Below are 25814 nucleotides of genomic sequence, written 5' to 3' on the forward strand. Positions count from 1 at the left end.
CCCGGCTGTCGATATAGCGCGCGCGCCGTATCTAGTGCCTGGCCGCGTCTTTCCAGCTGGACAGCGCCGCACCCCTGAAAACGTTTCAGAGGATGCTGGGTTATATGGCGTCAGCTGCAGCAGTGCTTCAGCTGGGTCTATTACATATGCACCCCCTACAACGCTGGTTGAGCGCCCGTATTCGAGGGCAAACCGGTCTTTGCAAAATGCCTCCATATAAACTGTTTGGAGATGATAGCAGTCGAAAACGCGCTCAAGCATTTCCTCCCACATATACGGGATCCCCACGTACTAGTCCGTTCGGACAACATGTCTGTGGTGTCCCATGTGAAGATCCAGAAATCTCTGCAATCTGACGAAGCGCCTTCTAGTGTGGGCTCACCACTTGTTGTGCTTGCTGAGAGCCGCGCACGTGCCTGGCCACCTGAATGTCGGTCCAGACAGACTGTCCAGGTACAACATTCCCCCGGGAGAATGGTCCCTGCACCCTCAGACAGTCCAGCTGCTGTGGCACCTGTTCGGCAGGGCGGAAGTCGACCTATTTGCGTCAAAAGACAACGCTCATTGCCCGAGGTTTTTCTCAAAAAGCGAGGATGCGTTGGCCCAAACCTGGCCCAGCCGCCCGCTGTATGCTTTCCCTCCGATCTCTCTGTTACCACAGGTAATAAAGAGGGTCAGGGAAAACACGCCACTCAGTGCTCCTCATAGCCCCACGATGGGAGAACCAAATTTGGTACCCAGAGCTAGTGAGGCTGTCGCACTCACCCCCCTGGCCGATCCCAGTCAAGAGAGATCTCCTCTCTCAAGCGGCGCAAGTTATCTCGACGGATGCATCCAACTTAGGTTGGGGCGCTCTGTTCGAGGGCAAACCGGTCTTTGGCCTGTGGTCAGACCTTCCACGAGAAGACTCTACGCGTCTAAATGGTCAGTGTTCACTAAATGGTGCGCCATTAGGAGCCTGGATCCACGCACATGCGGGGTTTCGCGGGTGCTCTCCTTCCTACAAGAGCTGTTGGACAAGGGCAGGTCCCCCTCCACGCTCAAAGTATATGTTGCGGCTATCGCAGCGTTCGCTGAGACGACGCGCAGCCATGCAATAGGAAGAAATTAGCTCATTATCCGCTTCCTTAGGGAAGCCAGGAGGATGAACCCCCCGCGGCCCCCCTCGGTTCCTATCTGGGATCTTTCTTTGGTCTTGGAGGCCCTGAAAGCTTTTCCCTTTGAACCATTAGATTCCGTGGATTTGAAATACCTTTCGCTTAAAACCGTTTTTCTGATAGCTCTGGCATCAGTAAAACGCGTGGGGGATTTACACGCGCTGTCTGTCAGCCCTGCGTGTCTCGAGTTCGGACCTAATGACTCGAAAGTCATCCTTAAACCGAGACATGGTTACGTCCCAAAAGTGATTGGCACTCCTTTTAGGGCGCAGATCATCTCCCTGTCGGCTCTGCCTGCATCCGACAGTGATGATAGTGATAACCTCCTATGCCCCGTCAGGGCGCTGAGAGTGTACATCACACGCTCCGCCGCCTACAGGCGTTCCGAGCAGCTTTTCGTTTCGTTTGGTGGGCGCACCAAGGGTCTCGCCGCCTCGAAACAGAGTCTGTCCAGATGGATAGTGGACTCAATCGCAGCTGCATATGCGTCCAAACACCTGCAGTGCCCTATGGGCATCAGAGCCCATTCCACCAGAGGCATGGCCTCTTCGTGGGCTTGGTCTAGCGGGATTTCTATTCACGACATATGTATGGCGGCAGGCTGGGCCTCCCCCTCCACATTCGTGAGATTTTATAATCTGGAAGTCCCCGCCTTGCAGGCTAAACTGTTATCAGTCTAAGCGGGATGTATGTTCTGCCCATCTATTATGCGCAGACTACTCCTATGTATTACTAGCTTTTCTGGTAAGCTGCACTAGGGATAAAAGTCTCTTTATACAGACCGGTGGTTCCGCTGTGTATTTTTCCCCATCATGCGCTGATGTATTAGTGCGGGCCCGCGTTGCTGGCCGCCTGTTCTCGCATGTTATTTTCCCCGGGTTCCCTGGGAATCATGCATTGATGCTCGGCACGCACGGCGTTGACAAGGGGTTCCCGTAGCGTAAGCAACTTACGCAATACGAGAGAACCTCTCGTAAGAGAACGTACTCGGTTACCTAACGTAACCTGCCGTGTCGCGCCACGAGCTTATTCGCTTCAGTCTATGAAAACCAGAATTCCTGCCTGTGAGCCCCTCTTTTATACACGCTAGCCACACCCATTCTGGCGGGCCAGGCGCGTCATTGGGCGTGACGTCACGCAGGGCTCACTGGTAGGCTGCTGCAGTTGCCGCAGGACAGCCAATGAGCACGCTCATACAGCCTGCCATGGTCTGCTGTCTGCCGCACTGCGTTGACAATAAATACAAAATTAAGGATAATTTTTTTGGCTTCAGATCTCGAGAAAAGACAACTTTACCCGTAGCGTAAGCAACTTACGCAATACTCGTTCCCTCTTCTAGAGAGAACCGAGGTTACGTTAGGTAACTGAGTACGTTTTACTACATAGTGAAGCAATTAAATGAACAATCGTAGAAGGAAACTCAGGTTGGTGGAAAATTTTCGGTGCCATCCACAAAAGCCCTTCCTCCTACAAAGTATCCCCGCTTGTTGTCCCTTTGTCCATGAGAGGCCACAGTTTGTTCCTCTTTTCTCTTTCTGTCGGGGACAGATCCTCAGACAATTTTAAGTTGTTATTCCTGAGAAAAGGAGAATCCTTCGCTCCCCGCCAAATGGCATCACGGGAGAAGCGCGAGGTAAACTGAAAGATGATCCCTCTAGGTTTGTCGCTGCTCGCTTGTATACTATGGAGCTAGAATTGTGTCTTTATTACATGCGAGAAAATAAATGATCTGAGAGAAAGAAAAAAGTTTGAGAGAAAAAGTAATCACACTGATAGCAAAAAAGCAATTCATGAGAGAAAAAATAATATTTGAGAGAAAAAGTTTTCATACCAATAGCAAGAAATAATAATATTTGAGACTAAAAAAAGTTTTGAGAGAAAGTATTTTCTCATAGAACATAAAAAAATATATAATACACATTCATTCATGAATATGAGTGCTATTTTTTAATGTTTAATTTTCAGTGATGCTGAACTTGCTCAGCCAGCTACCCATGGAGTTGTGTGTGTCATCATCTTACCCAAACATTGGAGTGTCCGTGCTCAACTAAGGAGGCGGCATCTATGCCGGTGAACCGAACAATGGTGTAATGATTCAGTTCGACTCCCAGGACAAGACGATGCTCACCCGACTGGCCAATAGGAACGTGGCCCCGCCCATGACACAATTTTCACAGCGAAAACAAAATCCTGACATGAGAGCAAGAAATTGCATCGAGAGCAAAGAAAAGCGCTTTGAGAGAAACACTTTTTCTTTTTTAGAGAAAATGTTTTCACACTGATAGCACAAAAGATATATTTGAGAGTTTTTTTCAAAGTATTTTGAGAGATTTATTTTTTTCAGAAATAAATCTTCTTCACTTGTGTCTCCGTTACACCGAGCTTACCTTTAACGTCATTAACTTCGGCACATTCAAACTCAACAGCTGTCTTCACGTCGGCTATCTGTTTGGTGTTTTTTTTAAAGGGATAGTTCACTTTGAAATTAATTTTTGGTATGTTTTAGCTTACCTCAAGGGCATCCAAGATGTAGGTGTCTTTTTTTCCGCAGTAGTTTCAATTTTGATATTTTTAGGTCAAACCGTTCTTGTCTGTCAGTCATATAATGCAGGTCTATGGTCACGGTCTCAAAACACAAGCACAGAGTCCAAATTAAAACAATTCCCCGTCGTCCAAATTAAACAATTCCCCATCGTAAGTACACATTGATGGCCTAAGACACGAAACGAGCGGTTTGTGTGAGAAAACGAACAGTATTTATATCGTTTTTACCTCTTATACGCAGACATGTCCGAGTGATCTGAACTGACGTGTACGCAGACTGGTGCATATATATACACTAGATGTCGCCTTAAAGACATTCGTTCCAATGAACTGCCGTAGACAAGGCGACATCTAGTGTTTATATATCTATGCACCAGTCTGCGTACACGTCAGATCAGATCACTCGGACATGTCTGCGTATAAGAGGTAAAAACGATATAAATACTGTTCGTTTTCTCACACAAACCGCTCGTTTCGTGTCTTAGGCCATCAATGTGTACTTACGATGGGGAATTGTTTAATTTGGACGACGGGGAATTGTTTTAATTTGGACTCTGTGCTTGTGTTTTGAGACCGTGACCATAGACCTGCATTATATGACTGACAGACAAGAACGGTTTGACCTAAAAATATCAAAATTGAAACTACTGCGGAAAAAAAGACACCTACATCTTGGATGCCCTTGAGGTAAGCTAAAACATACCAAAAATTAATTTCAAAGTGAACTATCCCTTTAACGGTCTCTTTCATGCTCACGATCGCTCGTGCATTCTCTGCCACCATTCGTTCCAGGGCATCAGAACGATTATTAATTAGTGTAAGAGCCATTATGCTCTATTTAAATAGAGTCTGTTGTAGTTCCACTGGAGAACACTGGGTGGAGTATGGGTTTAGGGTATATACGGTAGGTAATCAGAGCAAGAGACGTCAGGTGTAATGGGGAAGCAAACTATTTTTGACCGTGTCAGGATTATGTAAGGACATGCTAACTGATAATTGCAATGTGTTTGAGCATCCGAACTGAGACAAATAAAGAAGATAAATGCAGTATTGGACTGGAAGTGTATTTGTTTGGAACCACGCGTCAGATAGCCCTAAAAACACCTCTAAGTGACAAGATGGTAATTTGTCGCTACAATTAGAATTGAGAGTTCTTTGAGTTGTGAGAGGACATTAGCGGTATCAGTGCTTTCTATCTTCCGCTGTTTTATAACAGGAGACTTACATGACGTTTCAGGAAGAGGAGGGAAAACTACTTCAGCAGGCATAATATCTGCACAATCCATTTCTGACTTGAGGTAATCATGTAAATTGTCACTCAAAAGTTTGTTTGAAACTTGCTTTTCTGTCGATGTAGCTTTAGCAGGATTAGCTTTGGCTTGACATACATTCTTGTTCTTTCTTTTTTCAGATTTTCCCATTTTCAATCACTATAATTGTAGTAAAAGCCTCGTATGCACCAAAAGAAAGTTAAACAGTCTTTCTTACCGCACTACAAATCGAATTATTAGTTTGAATTTGCGGAGCTCTTCAAAGCACGTTCAGAGCGCCATCTTGGCCACCTACACAAGGAACCTTGTTTACTCACATTTGAAAGCACCCGCGTCGCTGATCTCTGCGATGTTTGATAATGACGTATTCTCTCGCGTGGCCTCCTGGGATAGAAAAGTATCCATCGGATGAGCACTCGAAAATCTGTCCGGAAGCAGTAAGCCATCCGGGAACTTCTCGCCTACTCTTTTATGAATACTGACAGTTCGAACATACTTTTTTTTTTTTCTCTATCACGTACTGTTATATGTACGTCCGAATCCTTCGATAATTAGTACGAGTGCAGAATGAATGGAGGTCTATGGCGCTATACCCCTCAAAATCCACTTTTCTCAGGATATCAATTTTTTTGTGGTAATTTGAATGTTGTATTCGAAAGGAGATGTAAATAAATTACACCTTGCTTTGTGTTAGATTTTTTAGAGTCACTTATTAGCTTTAAAAAGTCTTTTAAAATGTCAATGACGTCATACACATCGTACGACCAGATACTGCTTTACGGCAATCCTTCAGTCACTTTGGTGCTTTTGCGCTCTGCACTTTCTTTTCTCTCGAGGCATCGACAACACAGCTGACACAGGTAAATACACGTGCTAGAAGAGTTTTTGTTTTTTTTGTTTTAAAAGACCACGCCGAAAATACACACACGCAAGATGCCATCAAGCGGTATCTCTGGTCGTAATCAGTCCTTCACTGACCAATCAGCGTTCATTAGCAGAATGCTAGCGTGTTATGGGCAACAACAACTCAACCTGTAAGAAATCGAAAGGACATAAGTACTCGTTCATTCAACTTTCGACCTATAACCCATGTTGAACTTGCAAAACCTACAATCAAATATGAGATTTCTCAACGACAATCGGGTGAAAGAGACAAATTTAGCCGTCTAGCGCCATAGACTCCCATTCATTTTGCATTCATGGGCTATCGCCCCCAGTGGAACTCTGGTGGAACTACAACCAAAATTAGGTACATTAGGACTTAATAGGGAGTGGCCAGGCTCTCCGTAGACGGGCTCTGGCTGAACTCTATAAACCACTGTTGTAATGAATTTAACCTAAAAGTTTTTAACTTTATCACAAGTTAAAATTGTCATTTAAAATATATATATATATATATATAACTGTGTTAGGTGAGACTATACAAAGATGCCAAAATATGCTTAGACAAATATCACCATGCTATAAGGAAAAGACAAAGTAGTAAATCATTTATAATTTATTTCAACTCAAAAAACGAATTGGTACCAAGCAGGTAAGAATAAATATAACAATAACTCAAAAAAAGTAAGTGTTAGGTAAGAATAAACAGGTAAGAACAAACAATAATCATAGTTATAATGTTTACATTTAGTTTTTGTATGTGTGAGTGAATTTTTATAAAAAAAATGTAAAAAATTTTTTTTTTAAAATTTAAAAAAAATTTAAAAAAATTAAAAAAAAATTTAAAAAAAATTTAAAAAAATTTTTTTTAATTTTTTTTTTTTTTTTTTTTAAACCCAGCTCTGTTATAGGCTCAATGATTGTTTTGTGTGTGAGTGTGAGTGTTTGCCACATTGAGAATGTTGTACAGTACAGGATCACCCCTTCATTTGTGTGTATGTATGATATGCATTGTGTTGGATCTATTGATTTGACAAAAAAAATATGCTCTGAATTACAGTTTTTCCCATTCATTCTTATGGGTGCCCATTTTTGTCCATGAAGGCGAGATTAAGGAGGGTTTTTTTTCACCCACTTAACATTGTAGAATCAAGTCAAAAAAAATGTGTGTTGCATGTATTATAATAACTACAAAGTAAAAACATGTATGTACACAAATATTCATTTAAATGTCAGTACGTGAAGGCACTTAATATAACGTGGGACCGAAAAATGAATCCGCTAATGCCACAGATTCAGTTGGTGCTGCTAGTGGAGCTCAGATTAAACTCTTGTTGATCTCTTGCACCTCTCGGGATGAATCTGAACTGAAAGTCTCTGCTGCGCCATTGCAACGCAATATTGTGCAGTACAAAGGTAGTGTTTCCTCAAGAACCTACATCATGTCAAACCCTTGTACATCGAAATCTTGTTCTCCTGATTGAGCTGATAGATTGTTTGGTTTTCGAAGTCTCCACCATGAGAGCTGCTTTGAAATGAAGTCAATGTTTCATCAAAATAATGATGCCAGTTTCTGTCACTATTAGCTCCATACCCAAAAACATTCACCTGTAAGAGAAAGAGTTATCAGTGCGTTAAGTTTCTTATTCATGAAGAAAAGAAAAAAAAACTATTTCAAGTCAATAAAATGCAAAAACTAAAACTCCCACTTTTAGAAAAATTGTGAAAAAAAGAATTCCTCTAATTTTAATATTAAATTCATTCTCTTTTTGTCTGTTTATTTAGCAAAAATATGGAATCCAGTTTTTTACTTTGCTTAAAGTAATAGTAGTTTTAAATATCTTACAATGTGACTTTATTTCACATAATAATAACTCTATTACTCATATTTTTCTTTAAATCGCACAATACAACTTTAAACTATAAATCTTTATGTCACAGTTTTACTTTCAAGCAGATACAGTGCACATACACTGTGCTAACTGTTTTAATGCTAACACTTTTATGAAAGGCCCTTTGTTTTTGTTTAAACAGTCTGCACTGGTCTCCTATTCATGATAACACCCACAGTCAAATACTTATAATCCAGGTGTTCTATTCTTATACTTTTAGATCCTTCATGCTTGTATAAACTGACACTCCCTCAAAAACAACCTCAATGCCGCACTGGAGCTGTGCCACACACCGTTTGAACCGGCAGAATGGGAGTTTTTACCTTGTCACAGATGTGAAGAGCGAATATCAGCGCTAAGAAACCAGTGGATGGATATCTGCCATGACCTTCTGCCCAGTTATCATGCACGTATCTTATGAATTCAGGGTGGAGGATCATCACCTAAAAACAACAACAGAAATAAAACAGGACACTTATGAAACGTGCATTTATGACAGATTTCATTCAGGTGATGCTAATATCAACTATGCATATTGAAAAAAGATCAACAATTTTGTCATTGATTGATTGGTTGATTTCATGATAAGGTCTGTGTTGTTCACCTTGTCCTGACTTGCTTTGATTGTAGATGGAACTTCTTTGTATGTTCTGAGTAAACAAATACATTTAGATCAAAATTCTGATTTAAAAAAATCATTTAAAATTAAATATCCATATTGTTAGTTTTAATAAATACAAAAGGACTGAAATTACTATACAAAATGCATTGAAGTATTATTTTTTATTATTAAGTATTATTAAGTATTTTTTAGTTAAGGAATACATTGTTTTAGGTAAAGGAACATTGAGGGCCCTATTTGAATTATCTAAGCACATGGTCTAAAGCGCACGGCGCAAGTGCACTTAGGGCATCCGAATCCACTTTTACTCGTTTAACGACTGGAAAAATAGTCGTCGCGCACCGCATGGTCTAAAAGAGTTGTCCCTATTCTCTTAATGAGTAATGGGTGTGTTTTGGCCGTAACGTGAAATAAACCAACCAGAATCTCATCTCCCATTCCCACTCCCAGTGCTGTTCGCCTTTTTTCACCTTTGTTGCCATAGGCTTTTGGCCTGCTTAGTTGGGGACATTTAATTGAATATTCAACAATTGATCTGCCTGCATTGACACCATTATATGAGAACTGAACTGAGCTGGACGATGACATCACGGTTTTCTCCAGAGCAGCTATAGCCTATATATAAATGATCTAAATTAATAACTTTTTTACAACAAAAATGAAACATCACTGAACTGAAGCTGGACTGTTACGCTATTTTCTTCTGGAAACAAACTTTGTTGCATTATTTTCCTGTTATCTCTGTAAAACTGCTTTGAAACAATCTGTATTGTAAAAAGCTCTATATGATTAACCTCCTAAGACCCGAGCTTTGGTTTGGCGTGCATTTTAGATTTCTTCTAGCTTTTTAGGGTTAGGAGGGACCAATAAATATAATAACCAGATATTATCTTTGAACATGAAGCACTTTTTGAAAAAAATGATGTCCACATATGTGGACACCGGGTCTGTATTCACAGAAAAAAATCAATACACCATTGTGTAACAAAGTGCAAATCTCTTTTATTTACAGCCAGTGCCTGAACATTTTTCGTTGTTACTCTTGTATAACTTCTGAACATACAAACATACATCTTCCGCTTATCCGGGGCCGGGTCGCAGGGGCAGCAGTCTAAGCAGAGATGCCCAGACTTCCCTCTCTCTCTAGACACTTCCTCCAGCTCTTCCGGGGGGACACCGAGGCGCAGGGACGTGCACAGACATTTTGAGGGGCAGGGGCTCAAGTGAAATAAAGGGCACTTCTCATACGTATTTTTTTTCTTTTTATAAACAAAAAAGTATATATATTAACACAACTCTGACTTCCTTTTTAAAAAAATAATAAAAAAAGTTAATTAATTTTATCTTCCTCAAACTCACGCAATTGTTTCATTTTCAAAAGATGTCTACAAAATAATCAGTTTACACATAAACCATGGTCTCCTTAGTATTCACTAGGTTTATAGAGCAGCAAAGGAAACCATTCCACAATGTGCATGTTTTGAAAACATTTTCTATGCTACTAGTTTCAAGTATATATGAAGAGTTCAGATGCAAAAGCCTCTAAGTGCCATCTGAAATTTTCTTCTAAAATGAGCATTTTTTTTCAAGCTCGTATATTTAAGTTCAGTAATTTAACTTAAATGACAATTAAGAAGTAATTTTCATTGCCAGTTATGTGAAATAAGTGAACATAAACATACAAGCTTGATAAAAATGATCATTATAGAAGGAAATTTCAGATGGCACTTAGAGGCTTTTTCATCTGAACTCTTTATATTTAGAATAACCTAAATAACTGCATCAAGCAGAGGGGCGTGTTTTACTAATAATTTGTTTATTTTTGCACAAGGCACTACATCGTTTTAATTATTTTGGTGTTATCAGAATACATAACACTTTAAAATTAAACTTACAAAAATAATTGAGTAAAAATTCAATAAAAGCCAATGTCATGTATTTGTGGTTGTATGGAATACTATTTTATAAAGGTTTAGAGGAAATAAAAAAAGTAAAATTACTCATAAATAAAAAGTTAATTTATAAATATTGTTATTTGTAATGTTTAATGTTAACTTATTTCTACTCAGTTTTATTTATTAATGTAGGCTACCAGATGCAGTTACTCAGATTTACTACATTTTTTAGAGTGTATCCTCCATCTGTTTGCATCTGTAGATTTCTTCTAAATTCACCAATTTAGATTTCTAAATTTCAGGGGGAAAGACTCTTGATAGAAGTCATTAACTGAGGACGTTCTGTATGCAAATTAGGCGTCAACTAGTTAAAATGCGCACATTTGCATCTAATTGACAGGGCAATGCAGGTATTTTAGGATAAACAAAATAACTAAAGCATATCACCTGGTGGTGCTATATGCTTATTTTATTAACTTATTTTATTACATGGCTTGGTTGAATTCCAATGTAGAATGTCTTATTTCTTGATAAGAGACCGCTGTGCGGAGTATAACAGACCGTTGCCATGAAAAACAGAGGGTTGCTATGGACTCACAGGATTCTAACCGTAGAGACGGAGCGTACTATTTTCTTTAGCGGAAGCAATACAATCGGGTTTAACAATCGGGGGAGAGGGAGAGGGAGCGCTTCAGAACTCCTTACCTGATATTTAGATATACTATTCCTCAATAAATATATTTGTTTGACAGGGAAGCTGTGCGCAAACAGAAATATATATTATTTTTAAAAAAAACAAAACAAAAAAAAAAGCACCCCAGAAAAAAGGGCACTTTCTCTCCAGGAATAAAAAGGGCAGGTGCTCAAGCCCCCTTTTATGTCTATGTGTGCACGTGCCTGAGAGGCGTTCCCTGGCCAGCTGGATGACATAGTCCCTCCAGCGTGTCCTAGGTCTTCCCCGGGGTCTCCTCCCAGTGGGACGTGCCTGGAAACACCTTCCCGGAAAGGTGTCCAGGAGGCATCGGGAACCTCAGCTGACCCCTCATGATGTGGAGGAGCAGCGGCTCTACTCTGAGCTCCTCCTGAGTGACCGAGCTTCTCACCCTATCTCTAAGGGATCGCCTAGCCACCCTGTGGAGAAAGCTCATTTTGGCTGCCTGTATCCGGGATCTTATCCTTTCGGTCATGACCCACAGCTCATGACCCACAACTCAGCCCAGGTGAGTTGGATCCGAAAATTTAGTTGGGGCCCCACCCTGGAGCCAGGCCTGGGGTTGGGGATCGTATGAGAGCGCCTGGTGGGCCGGGCCTCCCCCCATGGGGTCCAACCGGGCTCAACCTGAAGAAGCGATGTGGGGCCGCCCTCTAGTGGGCTCACCACCCATAGGAGGGACTGTAAGGGGCCGGTGCTTAGAGGATCGGGCGGCAGTCGAAGGCGGGGGCCTCGACGACCCGATCCCTGGACCCTGGAGGGGTGCTGGAAAGTGCTCCGACTGGGGACTCCGTCGTTCTACTTGGGGACTTCAACGCCCTTGTGGGCAGCGACAGTGACACCTGGAGGGGCGTGATTGGGAGGAACGGCCCCCCTGATCTGAACCCGAGCTGTGTTCTGTCATTGGACTTCTGTGCTAGTTACAGCTTGTCCATAACGAACACCATGTTCAAGCATAAGGGTGTCCATCAGTGCACGTCCCAGACAGCAACATAGTGTCGGCCCAGATCCGGCCCACATCTGGACCGTATGGAATCCAAATTAACCAGATTTGGGCCAGATCTGGGCTGATACTATGTTGCTGTCTGGGGTGGCACCAGGACACCCTAGGCCAGAGGCCGATGATCGACTTTGTGGTCGTTTCATCTGACCTGCGGCCGTATGTCTTGGACACTCTGGTAAAGAGAGGGGCGGAGCTGTCAACTGATCACCACTTCTGAACATTGATATGGAAAAACAAAATTTATATCCAAATAAAAAAAATATCCCCAAAAAAAGTGAGCAAGAGTGTGTGTGTGTGTGTGTGTGCGCGCGAGTGAGCGTGTGTGTGTGTGTGTGTGCGATCGCGAGTGAGCAAGAGTGTGTGTGTGTGTGTGTGTGTGTGCGCGCGATCGGGAGTGAGCAAGAGAGTGTGTGTGTGTGTGTGTGTGTGTGTGTGTGTGTGTGTGTGCGCGCGCGATCGCGAGTGTGTGTGTGTGTGTGTCAATGTGCGTCACGAAGCTCAGTGCAACTACAAATTTTAATTTTTTTTGCTAGCATTCTTATACAGTTTCATCGAAGTTAAGTCCCATTGTCCACATATGTGGACATCAAGTTTAGCAGCCTAGTAAATCTTTCCTGTTACAAAAGTTTGTCAAATGTGCATGCCATTTTAATCATACAACACTATTATGCATAACTTAACAAGAATCAACAATGAAATGTTATTACATTTTTTACCTTGTGGACGTTTTGGTCTGATGTGCCTGCGTGACATTTCGCCTGTGTTCTCCGCCATCTTGACATTATTTATGTTACATTTTTTTCTCTCCTGACACCACCAGATGGCAGTATAAGTGTTCTCGTTTGTGAAAAACATGTTCCAGTTACACAGAATTAAGTATTATGCCGCACACATCCAAAAATGTGATGTCCACGTATGTGGACACGGGGTCGTAGGAGGTTAAATGTGATTTGACTTGTCTTGACTTTAAAAGCCAGTTGCCTATAGGAGCATATTACAAATGCGCCCTTTAAATAACAAAAAATAAAATAAAATAAATACTGCACCACTGCAGTCAATTGTTGTCTATTTCAGTTGCCTCAAAATAGCAACGCGCCAACACACCTCGTTTCCAGGCCAGCACACCCATAGATGACCAGATGGGCGCAAATGGGCTTGCTATTTAAACAACGTGGCGCAGGACGTGAAAATTATAACTGCGTCCGGCTGATACTAGCAAAAAACACTTGTGTCGCGCCTGGCGCTGCATTGCGCTGGTTGTATGATAGGGCCCTTAGTTTCACAGTATCGATTTTATGTTTGATATATGTAGCATCTGGACCAATCAGACACACAATTATTCATTATAGTTGATGAATAATCCTGCAAACCTCCTCGCCCAAAAAGCAAACTGTGTTCTGTGGACAACCCCCGAAGAGCATACTTCTAATCAAATTAATCCTTGTGTGACGCCCTGAACATTGAATGCTTGTTATTTTAATCAGAGCATGAAGGGACACAAACTGCCAGCTTACTCCAAACATGTGAATGAGTCAGTTTCCAAACAAAGGATTTTTGAAAGTTGCACCTTTCTCATTGGTCAAGCCAAACTCGAGAGGTGTGACCTCTGTGGAGGTTAAAGAATATCCGCACAGTTCCCTTCTCCCTATCCAGTCCTTTCCCCGCTGCGCAGCCGGAGCGGCCTCAAGTTACAACCATTGTAACTTCCTCGACCATAACAGAGTCAAACTAACACCGCAAGTTCATCATCATTTCTTCATTCAACACAGAAGAAATTGATTACAACTTCAACACCATCAAGACTTACGGAACCAACAAGACTTTCTTCTGAGACTGCATCTGGACTCTTGTTCAACGGCTAAGGCAATGCAAGTATCGTAAATTTCACTAACTAAAGGAGGAGCGTACGTGCTACTCTGGATGTGTGTCTGCCGCCATCGGGAAAATTTCAACCGGAAGGAGGCATCCCTATGCGTGTTCACTTTTGTTAGGAACACCCTTACAATTGGCATCCCCTTCCCGAAGTGCCATTCAAGGGCGCAAAAACTATATTTGGAATTCGCCCATTGTCGCAAATCTCTGAAAGAAATTCAATGGCTGTACGTCAGCGCTCTAATGTGATTGGTTATCATGGCTCGTGTGATTTAAGTTGGGTGTTACGCTTTCTCCAACGGTAGAGCCAACGGACCCTGGTATCTCTTAAACGTATGATCATCTCTGGTTTAATTCTTACTGTGTGATTTTCTTAGTGGTGAAAGCGCTGATAAGCCACTGCATGTCCAGAACTTTAAAGGGCAGAAGCACCAGATGGGTGTTGTCATTCAAGTCCACAGCGCTCTCGGGATACAGAATCCGGTGAGTGGTCTTATTTCCCACATCCTTCTCATAATCCTCTGTTGGGCCTTTATTTATCCTGAGAGAAAAACACACAGGAGATTGAGGTATTTGTGATATTCTAATGAAAAGCCTTCAAGGCATCTTTTTGAAAATAGTTTAAATAACATCTTATTCGTCTCTGGAATCACGTGATCTAATGGGATCTCATCTGATCTCAGGCATACAACTGTAATGTTGGGAAGTCATATATAAATGAGGCAATAGAGAAGCGTTGCCCCGTTTCGGTTCTTTATTCACAACTGCGCCACATCTAGCGGGGTGAACGAACACTGTGTTGACTCAATGCCGTATATCTCTTATTAGCTACGCATGACACAAACAGGTATACGTTGCTCTATATATTACCGTATATAGCCTAACAGATTCTCAAGCTATCATTACAACAACAACAGCCTCTGTCATTAATTGTTCCATCGATTCTGATGGTTGAAAGCTTCATTATTCACTCATAAAATAAAGGTTCTTTGTTGGCATTGATGGTTCCATGAAGAAACTTTAACATCCATAGAACCTTTTCATTGGACAAAAGGTTCTTTATAGTTGAAAATGGCTTTTTAGATGATTAAAATGTCCTTCACAATAAAAAAAAATTTTAAAGAAATTTTCAGTGATCAGTTCTTAAAAAAACCTTCTGAAGAACATTTTAATCATCTGAATACCCCTTTTTTCCAGTATAAAGAACCTTTTGTTTAATGGAAAGTTTCCATGGATGTTAAAAGTTCTTCATGGAACCATCAATGCCAATAAAGAACCTTCAGTCTGGCAAAATCTAATATGTTACCTTATGACAAAGTCATGGCTGTCTATTAGTTGACCATAGTTGGATCCCAGGAGGTTCCCAGAGTTTCCCACCACAGCACAGGTTCTGCAGCGATCTGGACCAGCGTCCGAGTAGTGTTCCTCATCAGGAAAGAGAGAAAACAGCTGGTTCACCACCTCTGTGTAGTTTGCGACATTTGGTACATCTTGAAGCTCCTGTATGAAATAATTTAATCAGTTAGGACCAGAATAAACTATATTATTCAATCATGTAAAAGTGTTTATAAGAGTGTACTATTTTAAGATGTTTGCAGTGCCTTATGTTTAAGAGGCATTGTGAACGAAGAATAAAGATAGGGGCTTGTTGAAGCTCTGTATCTCCATAACATGAGTTTTTTTGTAAAAAGTCACATTTATTGTTTTATATGCTTGTTTTCTCTACGGTCCTGTTTACACCTGATATTAAGAAGAGTTTTCGTCAATCCGATCACAATTGGACGACAAGGTGTAAAAAACCAAATCTAAATCGTTTTTAAATACGCTCGATGTTACAGTCACTGCTCTTGCCGTCCAGAATAAAAGAGAACATCCCAATAGAGTGAAGGGATTTGTGGAAATTGTGGTTCCTATTTATTGTGATCCAACATTTGTCTCGCATTTCAAGACGAGAAGACAAACATGTCTTCTAATATCTTCAATTGTTGCGTATACCCAGCTGCAACGGACACATTTTGAAACGACTTTACTTGGACCCATTGTGGTCTAATAGGTTAGACAAACTTAGTCCCGGTCACGTTGGAAGTTAGAGCTGGGGACTATTTCCAGGCGCTGCGTCATATCATTACGCCTGCTGGACTCATGGTACGGCAGCAAAGTTTCTTGATTATTACGCAGGAATGAGAGTATAGTTCCTAGCCATATCAGCCTAGAAAATCGCAACTTTTCATCTTCCGTCGGTCTTAGTACACGACGTAATACAGAAGAGTCAAGTTTTAAATAGGAAAAATATCAAAACTCTTTGGTCATTTTTTTGAGAGAGATACTAATGGTCCTGTCCGATTCAATGATCTATGCTAAGCTATGCTAAAAGTGGTACCGCCAGACCCGGAGTTCGGCTGAATGGATTCGAAAACGGTAAGACTCAACTGTTTAACACTGGGGGAGTTGTAAAATGAGCCTATTTCCCAAAAAAGTGGAGTATCCCTTTAACGTGCCCCAGGTGTAAACAGGAAGTGAATTTGTATTTTGACATTAAACATCTGGTTTAAAACAGACATAAATGTTTTATTTTTGATCTATATCAGTGATGGTGAAAATATTTAAATGTTAATCAATATTTACAATTAATAAACATTAAAGTTTAAATTAAAAATGGAGGAAATGCATGAACATATTATGGGTTTTTTGTTATTTTTAAATAGGCCCAAATAGTTTTATTAAGCAAGGATGTATTAAACTAAAAGGTGATTACAAAATATTAAGCATGGTTATAAACATGGTTTCCCAGGAATAAATTACATTTTAAAATTATATTCAAAAAGAAAACAGTTATTAAAAATATTCCACAATATTACTGTTTTTACTATATTTTCATAAATCAAATAAATGCAGCCTTGGTGAGCATTTTGGGGGTAGGAATATACCAAGTAAATGCATATTTATTTTGAAGCAAACTTTCTTACATTCCACCAGCTGAAGATGTTTGCATGTAATTCACTGTTGGTGCTGTTGAGCAGGAGTGGAACAGTGGGTTTGTAACGTTCACTGAACCAGCTACTATTTCCTCGGTCTTCCAAACAGATATGGGATGCGCGCTGAGCTTGCTCGGAGACAAAATGGTAAGAACTGCATGTCAAAAAAACCACTGCTGAGTTTTGAATGTACAGGACTAACAAGATGGTCATGGAGCTCAGGAGTGCGATGATATAGCGGAGACGTTTCAGTAGCATGGTCATCAGTGATGTTCGAGGATTTGTCACTTCAAACAGAAATATAATAGACCTACAGAGGGAAAGAGAGTGATTAATATTGAGTTATAAAAGAGACGTATACAACGGGGCTAAAGGTGCACCATATGGATAGCTAAACAAGTCATATTTCGCCAATAACCAAACCCCTGGTGTCCAGAAAAAGCATTTTAGAAGAAAAGACACTGCAAAAAAACAGTGTTCTGTAGTGTTCCAAAGTAGTCGATTGTCGAGTTCACGCGCATATGTTTAGTTACCTATGATCATGCGCGTGAACTCGCAATCGACTACTTTGGACTTCAACCGAAAACAGGGTGTAAATACAGGTATGAGCGCTGGCCGAATTAACTAAATTTTTCTTCATATCTTTCACATCTACTGCAGTCAGATTCACCCGTGTTAACGCTAAAGGAATCACTCACATTGGCTGGGCACTTGTAATGACACATCAAGGATGTTAAGAGGGTAAAAGCAGGTTTAAAATATGCCCCATTGAAGTCAACAGAGTGCAAATTTAAAAAAGAGGATAACACGGTGTAGGCAACACCGATTTTAGTCGTTGTTCTCTGTATTGACAGCACTCCAAATTTACAAAAAAAATTTGCTCAATGTTAAAATTGACCGGAGTTCTCCTTTAAGCGTATTGTTAACTGACATTAAAGTTTATTTTAGTTCACATGAATTGGTTGTCAGTATATTTGGAAGTACACTTTTACCATATTTCTCAAAGTCCATATAAAAATGTATTAAAGTCCAACTTAAGTTGTTAAAAAAAAATCACTCTTAATTTCAACTAATTGCATTTAATTTGAACTTAATCTGTAATACATTTGAAATCAATTACATATAATACGCAATAAATCTGTCGAAAACATTACACTTAATTCACACTTAAGTGTATTCCTTTAAAGTATATTATTTGTGTAATAAGTACACTTTATAAAAAGTACACTTTTTTTTCACAAGGGTAATTTACTCATAAAACTTTTCCTAAGAATAAAAACTGACTTACCTACTTTGGTAATGTATTTCAGACTTCTCAGCGTGGTGTTTTTTTCAAATCCTGGGTTATTAGATGCACATTATTAGAGTAAGGCGCAAGGTAAGACTCTGCCGATGGTGTGTGTGCGTATGGAGTGTTGGAACCGTTGCTTGCTTTATTTAGGTTTCGCTGTATGGGTGGAGCTTGTGTGTAACTCTACCCCCCTGCCTGGAAATACCTGCTGCTCCTATGCGTGTTGGTTGGTTAGGCTACGGCACGTAAAATAAGTAATCTTTTTGAAAATGATATTTTCTACTTGGAATCTTCCTGATCAGTTAAAGAGTTATTGTTGCATTGAAGGTCAGTCACATTCAGACTGCGAGCTCAGAGCAATTGAAACAGGTCAGATATTTTCAAAGGCATCAATGAGGAAATAGGAACTTGTACGCACAAGTTAGAAGGCATATTAACTCTTTTTTTTTCTTCTTTTTTTTTTTTTAAGTTGCCAGCCACAGACAGCATTTTTGATCATTTAAAAAAAAAGAAAACATAATGTTCTTATATATAAAAAAAACAGCTCTAAAGAAACAATTGTTTCTTCTAAGTTTTTGTACATTTGGGGTTTATATTACATCATATATTGTTTAATGAATGTTTATGGCATTATTCGGATTCTTGTGTGTCACTATGATGGTGTTTTGTATTTGTGTGTATGACTGTGCATCTTTAAATTAACATGTGCCCCGCCCTCAGCTTGTGGAAAACTAATGAACTAGTGAACTTTGAATCATCATTTGGTTTTTCTTTTTACCGTCTGTATTATTATGGTGGTTATCAATATATTATAAAGGTATAAAGCAGATTTTAATACTTAGTATACTAGTGAAATTGAATGATAACGTTTATCGGTTAATGAAATATAAGGGTTGTCCCATAAAAACCAGTGGTGGTAAGAGTACTATCAAATTGTACTTAAGTAAAAGTATTGCTACTTAAGTAATAATTTACTTGAGTACAAGTAGAAGTACTGAAAAATAATATGACTCAAATAAGAGTAAATAAGTAGTTTGCTTAAAAACTACTCAAGTAACTACGTTACAAAGTACTTTGGTATTATTTTTCTATTTTTACCCAAAATGGGGAGATGATAGCAATATGGAGCGCTAAACACTCCTATGTCATATCTGTTTCATTCATACTGTAAGCCCAGTACATACTGATTCATCCCTCGCGAAGAAAGACCACAAGTGAGATTCATAGAAGTATTAAACTTATGACATTTCAGGAAATGCAATATAATAACATGCAGATATTGACGTTTTGACTGATGAAGTCATGATGACTGATGACTACATGAAGACAAACACTTGATAGTGATAATACATCTGGTTATCAAGCTATCTCAGGTATTTTCATAAGAATGATGGATGCCTTTAAAGGGATAGTTCACCCAAAAAGGAAAATTAGCCCATGATTTACTCACCCTCAAGTCATCCTAGGTGTAAATTACATTCTTCTTTCAGACAAATACAATCAGAGTTATATTACAAAATGTCCTGGCTCTTCTAAGCTTCATAATGGCAGTGAATGGCTGGAGAAAATTTGAAGCCCAAAAGAGTGCATCCATCCATGATAAAAGTGTTCCACTGTTACTCCTGGGGGTTAATAAAGGCCTTCTGAAGTGAATCCATGCGTTTGTGTAAGGAAAATACCCATATTTAAAACTTTATAAACTATAATCACTAGCTTCTGCCAGACGGCCGTACGCATCGATTTACGGTGGAAGACTAACCCCTGACCCAACGCACAACATAATATGACGAACGTGGAAGCTCAGAGGAAAGAGCTAAACAAAACCCTGGTCACGAATTAGCAATTTTGAAGAGAAATGACAAAGGATTTCTATATAATAATAGAGGAGCTTCAGTTTAATGCACAGCCCTATTTGTTTAAACGGCATGAGGTGTCTTAGCTTACGATACTCGATACTCCTACATCCTACATGCGCCACGGGTTATTCTTGTGGCGCAAGTTGAATTGCGTAGTATGCGTACAGTAAGAAATTGTATTGAATTCTCTGTGAAGTTTAAAACAAGAACCCGAAGCAGTGTGGTTTTGCCCGACGTACTGTGGCAGTGTTTTAAATTTGATAAATATTGTTTTAGCCTGAAGTACTGTGGCTAAGTAAACTGTTTTAAGAAAATAACATAAAACCCGACGTAGTGTGGTTTCGTCCGACGTACTGTGACAGTGTTACATTTCTTAACTGTTTTGCGTAATGAAATTTAAGGTCCAATGGATTGTGGCTATGGTTAAGTTTAGAAGCCTCAGGTAGTGTGGCTATTTTGTTCATTTGCGTCCGAAGTACTGGAGCTGTGAATAATTAGACTAACGGATATCTTAAAGGAACTAGATAACGTGTAGTCATCTAAATCAGACTTTGTGAATAACTATTAGATCACGGGATACTCTAAAGCCCGATAAGACTTTTGAAAATGGAAGAAATTATTGTTAAATACATTGCTAAACACGGTTCTCAGGGAATGTTTGACGGAATAGAGAATATTGTTGATAAACCGTACAAGCGGCCTATCTCTAAGATTGAAAATGATCCCAAAATGCCTAAGAACAAAAATGGGTAAATTGCTAATGCGCTTCAAGCACTTTTTGCTTCATACAAAGTAACTAGGAGGAGAGTAGATGAGTTGGAGGCTGAAAATGAGCGACTCAGTGTTGGGGTAATTTCTACAAAAAATTACCTGGCTAGTGAAATGACATGGAAAGAAGAAAAGGTCAAGATGCAGAATGAGATCGCACTTCTTAGAACTAACAATAGTATGCTTAAATCATCTGTGGAAACATTGTCCAACAATTTGAAAGAGGCGAAGGCGGCTTGTCAGTTTATGATAAAGAATGGCACAACTGAGAAAAACCCTAGTAAGACATTGTTAGGTGTCACATTGTGTAACCCAGTTCCAGAAATGCCAGATTTACAGGAAGACAGGACTGAGGGTTGGGAACAAGATTCTCAGTCATTCAGTAGCCAATACTCTGACTGTAGAGTCAGATTTCCCTTGGCACCATTCCATGCTACTACGACTATGCGTGCTAGTGAAGGCAGGGAAGAACCAATGACTTCTACCATAGTCCGAGGATTTAATCCAACTGAACTAGAAACTGTGATCAAGAATATTGGTCAATTTGATCCTGCCAAACAAGATGCATTAGATTTTCTGAAAAACTTGGAGTAATATGCTGAAGTTTACAATTTAACAGATGGTGATGCATGCGTTTTGTTAAGAATGTGCCTGCCTGACACTTTGTCTGGAGCCTTAACTCAGAAAGTAAAGGACAGAAATGCTAATAAGTCAGAGAGGAAAAAGGCACTGCTTGAAGTCTTAGGTGTGATGTCAGTTAATATGATAATAATAATAAATATAGCTGCAAGCAGCAATTACCGGGGCCAAGCAGAATAAGACGACAAGACATTTTGACATGTCTGAAAGTATCAGACCAACTGCGACAATGAGCAATTAAAGACATTTAAAGAGGATTTTAGGCAAAATGCCTGAAAAATCATAGAAACAATAATTAAAAATATGATTTAATGCATTATCACTTTCGACCAATAGGTGGCGCAGTTATAAAACTGATGTGATGTAGTCAGAGTGAAGTGACAATGACACATACAAAGTTTGGTGTCAATATGTCAAGGCATTGCAGAGATAAAGCCTGAATAATGTTTTTAGCATCATGCCTCAACTTTGCTGCTGCGCTATACGAAAACGGTTTCGTCAATCAACACGAAATCCATAACTTTTAGTCGGCACAGTCTGGAGATGATACGATTCGATTTTGGTGAAAATCGGACAAACGGTGTAGGAGGAGTTCGAAAAAGTAGGTTTTGAATGAAAATAGCATTTTATTTCACAAAACTGTATTCAAGTCAATGGGAATTTCATGTTTTGTTCTATTATAGCGCCACCAAGAGGCTCAGTCCCACAATTTTTTTTACGTGTCCTCAGAGTGAGCCCATACATATGTGTGTCAGTTTTGGTGAAAATATCTCAATTGACTTCAGAGTTATAGACATTTATATGAAAAAACACGTAAAAAATTACTGACACATGACTTTGATTGAATTTTACTACCCCTTACTATCAATATTTTTGCATTTGGGCATTGGCATATTGCTATCGACCTATGTTTCCAAACTTCTGACGGAGGTTTCGTCTCGATCGGACAAGCGGTTTCGAAGATATAGCCAAATGTTTTTTAAGCGCTAAATCACAACGCTACACAAACCGTAAGGCGAAACCTAGCATGTTTGGTATCGTAGGACTCGGCAAGGATTCAGGAGTCTAATTAGATGAGTCTCGTGAAAATAAGTCGGCCACACCCAAAGTTATAAGCACTTGAAAAAAAAATGTCACCACTAGGTGGCGCTGTTTCGAAACTTCTCAGGCTCCTTCAGGACATTGTGCTGATGACCCAGACCAAGTTTCGTAACAATCCGTTCATGCGTTCTTAAAATACAGCATTTTAGCACAAAATTCAAAATGGCCGACAGTCAAAATGGCCGATATGGCAAATTTGGATATCAGTCGACTCGGCATGTTGCCCTGAATCTAACGAGACCAATTTTATGATTTTTGGACAAACTGTTCAGAAGTTATAAGCAAAAATAGCCATTTTTCATATCTCCGGACCAGTAGGTGGCGCTGCGCCGAAACGCAGGATATTGCCTCAGGTCATGCTTGGGATGACAGGTACCAAGTTTGGTCTGAATACGATAAACCGTTGCGGAGATACAGCCTTACGTCTGTTTTTGCAAGCGCTACGTAAAATTTGTTTGTGCGTTTATCGAAAACGGTTTGACGAATCAACTTGAATTCCATAACTTTTGGTCAACACTGCCTGAAGATGATCTGGTTCAATTTTCGTGCAAATCAGACAAACCGTCTAGGACGAGTTCGAAAAAGTAGGTTTTTAGAAAAATTCAAAATGGCGGCCATATTTTAATGATGGAAAATGACATCATAGGGTGCAATGGAATCGTCATGAGCTCAGGAATCAGAGGAAAAAAGAAGTTTGTTGATTGGCCTTACGGTTCAAAAGTTATTAGCAAAATAAAAGTGAAATTTTGGACAGGTGGTGGCGCTAGAGGGAATGACTTAGAAACACCAAAATTGGTGTATTTAATGTTGGGACTGTCCTCTATCAGAATGTCAAACCAAAACAACTTTCCCGCAATCGGTTCTATGGGCTGCCATAGACGCCTAGTCGGAAGAAATAACAGAATAAATATAGCTGCAAGCAGCAATTACCGGGGCCAAGCAGAATAAGACGACAAGACATTTCGACATGTCTGAAAGTGTCAGACCAACTGCAACAATGAGCAATTAAATACATTTAAAGAGGATTTTAGGTGAAATGGCTGAAAAATAATATAAAAAGTCATTCAAAATATGATTTAATGGATTATCACTTTCGACCAATAGGTGGCGCAGTTACAAAACTGATGTGATGTGGTCAGAGTGAAGTGACTGTGACACATACAAAGTTTGGTGTCAATATGTCAAGGCAATGCAGAAATAAAGCCTGAATAGTGCTTTTGGCATCATGCCTCAACTTTGCTGCTGCGCTATACGAAAACGGTTATGTCTATCGACACGAAATCCATAACTTTTAATCGGCACGGTCTTGAGATGATACGATTCGATTTTGTTGAAAATCGGACAAACGGTCTAGGAGGAGTTAAAAAAAGTAGGTTTTGAATGAAAATCAAGATGGCGGACAGGAAGTTAGGCCAAATAAAGAAAACTTATTCTATCTATGTTCTCGGCTTGACCCAAGGAATCTATTAAGACCAGTTGCAGTACAATAGGCCAATGTATTCAAAAGTTATTAGCCTTTTTGGAAATTTTGTTATAACTTTTAATATTTTGTTTTAGTTATTTTGTTATAACTTTGTTATAACGCTGTTTCGAAATATTTTGAGTACCTTCAGGGGATGGTGCTGATGGCACATTCTGAGTTTCGTAATATTACACCAATGCATTTGTTTAGTATAGCATTTTATTTCACAAAACTGTATTGAAGTCAGTGGGAATTTCATGTTTTGTTCTATTATAGCGCCACCAAGAGGCTCAGTCCCACAATTTTCTTTACGTGTCCTCAGAGTGAGCCCATACATATGTGTATCAATTTTGGTGAAAATATCTCGATTCACTTCAGAGTTATAGACATTTATATGAAAAAACACGTAAAAAATGACTGACTCATGACTTTGATTGGAATTTACTACCCCTAAACATCAATATTTTCGCATTTGGACATTGGTGTTAGCTATTGACCTATGTTTCCAAACTTCTGACGGTGGTTTCGTCTCAATCGGACAAGCGGTTTCGAAGATAAAGCCAAATGGTTTTTTAAGCGCTAAATCACAACGCTACACAAACCGTAAGGCAAAACCTAGCATGTTTAGTATCGTGGGACTTGGCAACGATTCAGGAGTCTAAAGAAATGAGTTTCGTGAAAATAAGTCGATCACATCCAAAGTTATAAGCATTTGAATAAACAAATTCACCATAGGTGGCGCTGTTTCGAAACTTCTCACGCTCCTTCAGGACATCGTGTTGATGACCAATGCTAAGTTTCGTAACAATTCGTTCATGCATTCTTAAAATAAAGCATTTTAGCACAAAATTCAAAATGGCCGACAGCCAAAATGGCCAATTTTGTTGATTGGCCACAAGGTTCAAAAGTTTTTAGCAAAATAAAAGTGAAACTTTGGACAGGTGGTGGCGCTAGTGGGAATGACTTAGAAACACCAAAATTGGTGTATTTAATGTTGGGACTGTCCTCTTTCAGAATGTCAAACCAAAACAACTTTCTTGCAATCGGTTCTATGGGCTGCCATAGACTCCCATGGCGGAAGAAGAATAATAAGAACGGGAACAGATACAACAGGTGCCTCCGCACCTTCGGTGCTTGGCCCCTAATTAAAGCTGCAAGCAGCATTTATCGGGGTTCAAGCAGTTAAGGCCTTTAAGGCCTTTAAGCACACAAGCATCAAAAGACATTAAGTTTTATTTAGCAAGCATTTAACAACTGCCATCATAGATGAAAAAGTCAATTTACAGCCAATACAGGCTGTTTGCCATAGGAAATATATGGTTTTAAAGCGTGTTTACAGTTATAGCACCTTTTGCCTAGTCTTCTTATAGTCTTGCCTGATCTCCACCACTTTTATTAGTAGTACTCAAAGTGTGCCCATATATATGTGTCAGATTTGTTGTAAATATTTAATTTTGATAAGGAGTTTAGACAATTATATTCAGTGGCGTAACGAGCCAACACTGGGCCCTTAAGTAGGATTATCAAGGCGGGCCCCTTGATGACGCAATTGATGACATTGATGACGCAATGTCCGCGAGTAGGCTACCATGAATAGGGCAGGATATGATCATACACAGCATATAAGAGATGAGATGACTAACAAAATCAGGAGTAGCCTACGCTTACCAAAAACAAAACAAAAAAACAACAAAAAAACAATGGGGACAGCGCATTATAAAACATTGTTAGGCCTAGGTCCAAATACATGAAAAAGATGCTCTCTTACATTATAGCGGGATTTTCCGGGCTTTCCTATGTGCAACTGCAAAGTTGTCGATTAGATCAGGATTGTGCGCACAGGCATTCTCAATTGACCCTTCGCAGGGAGTT

At 39.8% G+C, this 25814-nt stretch overlaps 2 protein-coding genes across 3 annotated transcripts in view; one reads left to right on the forward strand and one right to left on the reverse strand.

Moving 5' to 3' along the window:
* Positions 1–18237, reverse strand: part of LOC309511172 (CMP-N-acetylneuraminate-beta-galactosamide-alpha-2,3-sialyltransferase 1-like) — a 128506-nt gene extending 110269 nt beyond the window's left edge. Inside the window, exons 1-7 of one of the 2 annotated variants that reach the window (XR_014210507.1) lie at positions 18118–18237; positions 16817–17135; positions 15157–15350; positions 14212–14391; positions 8351–8396; positions 8070–8189; positions 6890–7462 (exon numbers count right to left, since the gene is read on the reverse strand). Coding sequence is in view for 1 of the 2 variants with exons in the window: in XM_082186283.1 (XP_082042409.1) it covers positions 7295–7462; positions 8070–8189; positions 8351–8396; positions 14212–14391; positions 15157–15350; positions 16817–17089 (981 nt within the window). In the remaining variant the exon portion in view is untranslated. Of the gene's footprint in view, positions 1–6786; positions 7463–8069; positions 8190–8350; positions 8397–14211; positions 14392–15156; positions 15351–16816; positions 17136–18117 lie in introns of those variants that run through there. The other variant, XM_082186283.1, reaches the window with a different exon arrangement.
* Positions 1–25814, forward strand: part of LOC309511173 (CMP-N-acetylneuraminate-beta-galactosamide-alpha-2,3-sialyltransferase 1-like) — a 67765-nt gene that overhangs the window by 15119 nt on the left and 26832 nt on the right. The gene's annotated exons all lie outside the window — the stretch shown is intronic.

This window comes from Leuciscus leuciscus (assembly GCF_965113295.1).
Source record: "Leuciscus leuciscus genome assembly, chromosome: 12".
NCBI classification, from domain to species: Eukaryota; Metazoa; Chordata; class Actinopteri; order Cypriniformes; family Leuciscidae; genus Leuciscus; species Leuciscus leuciscus.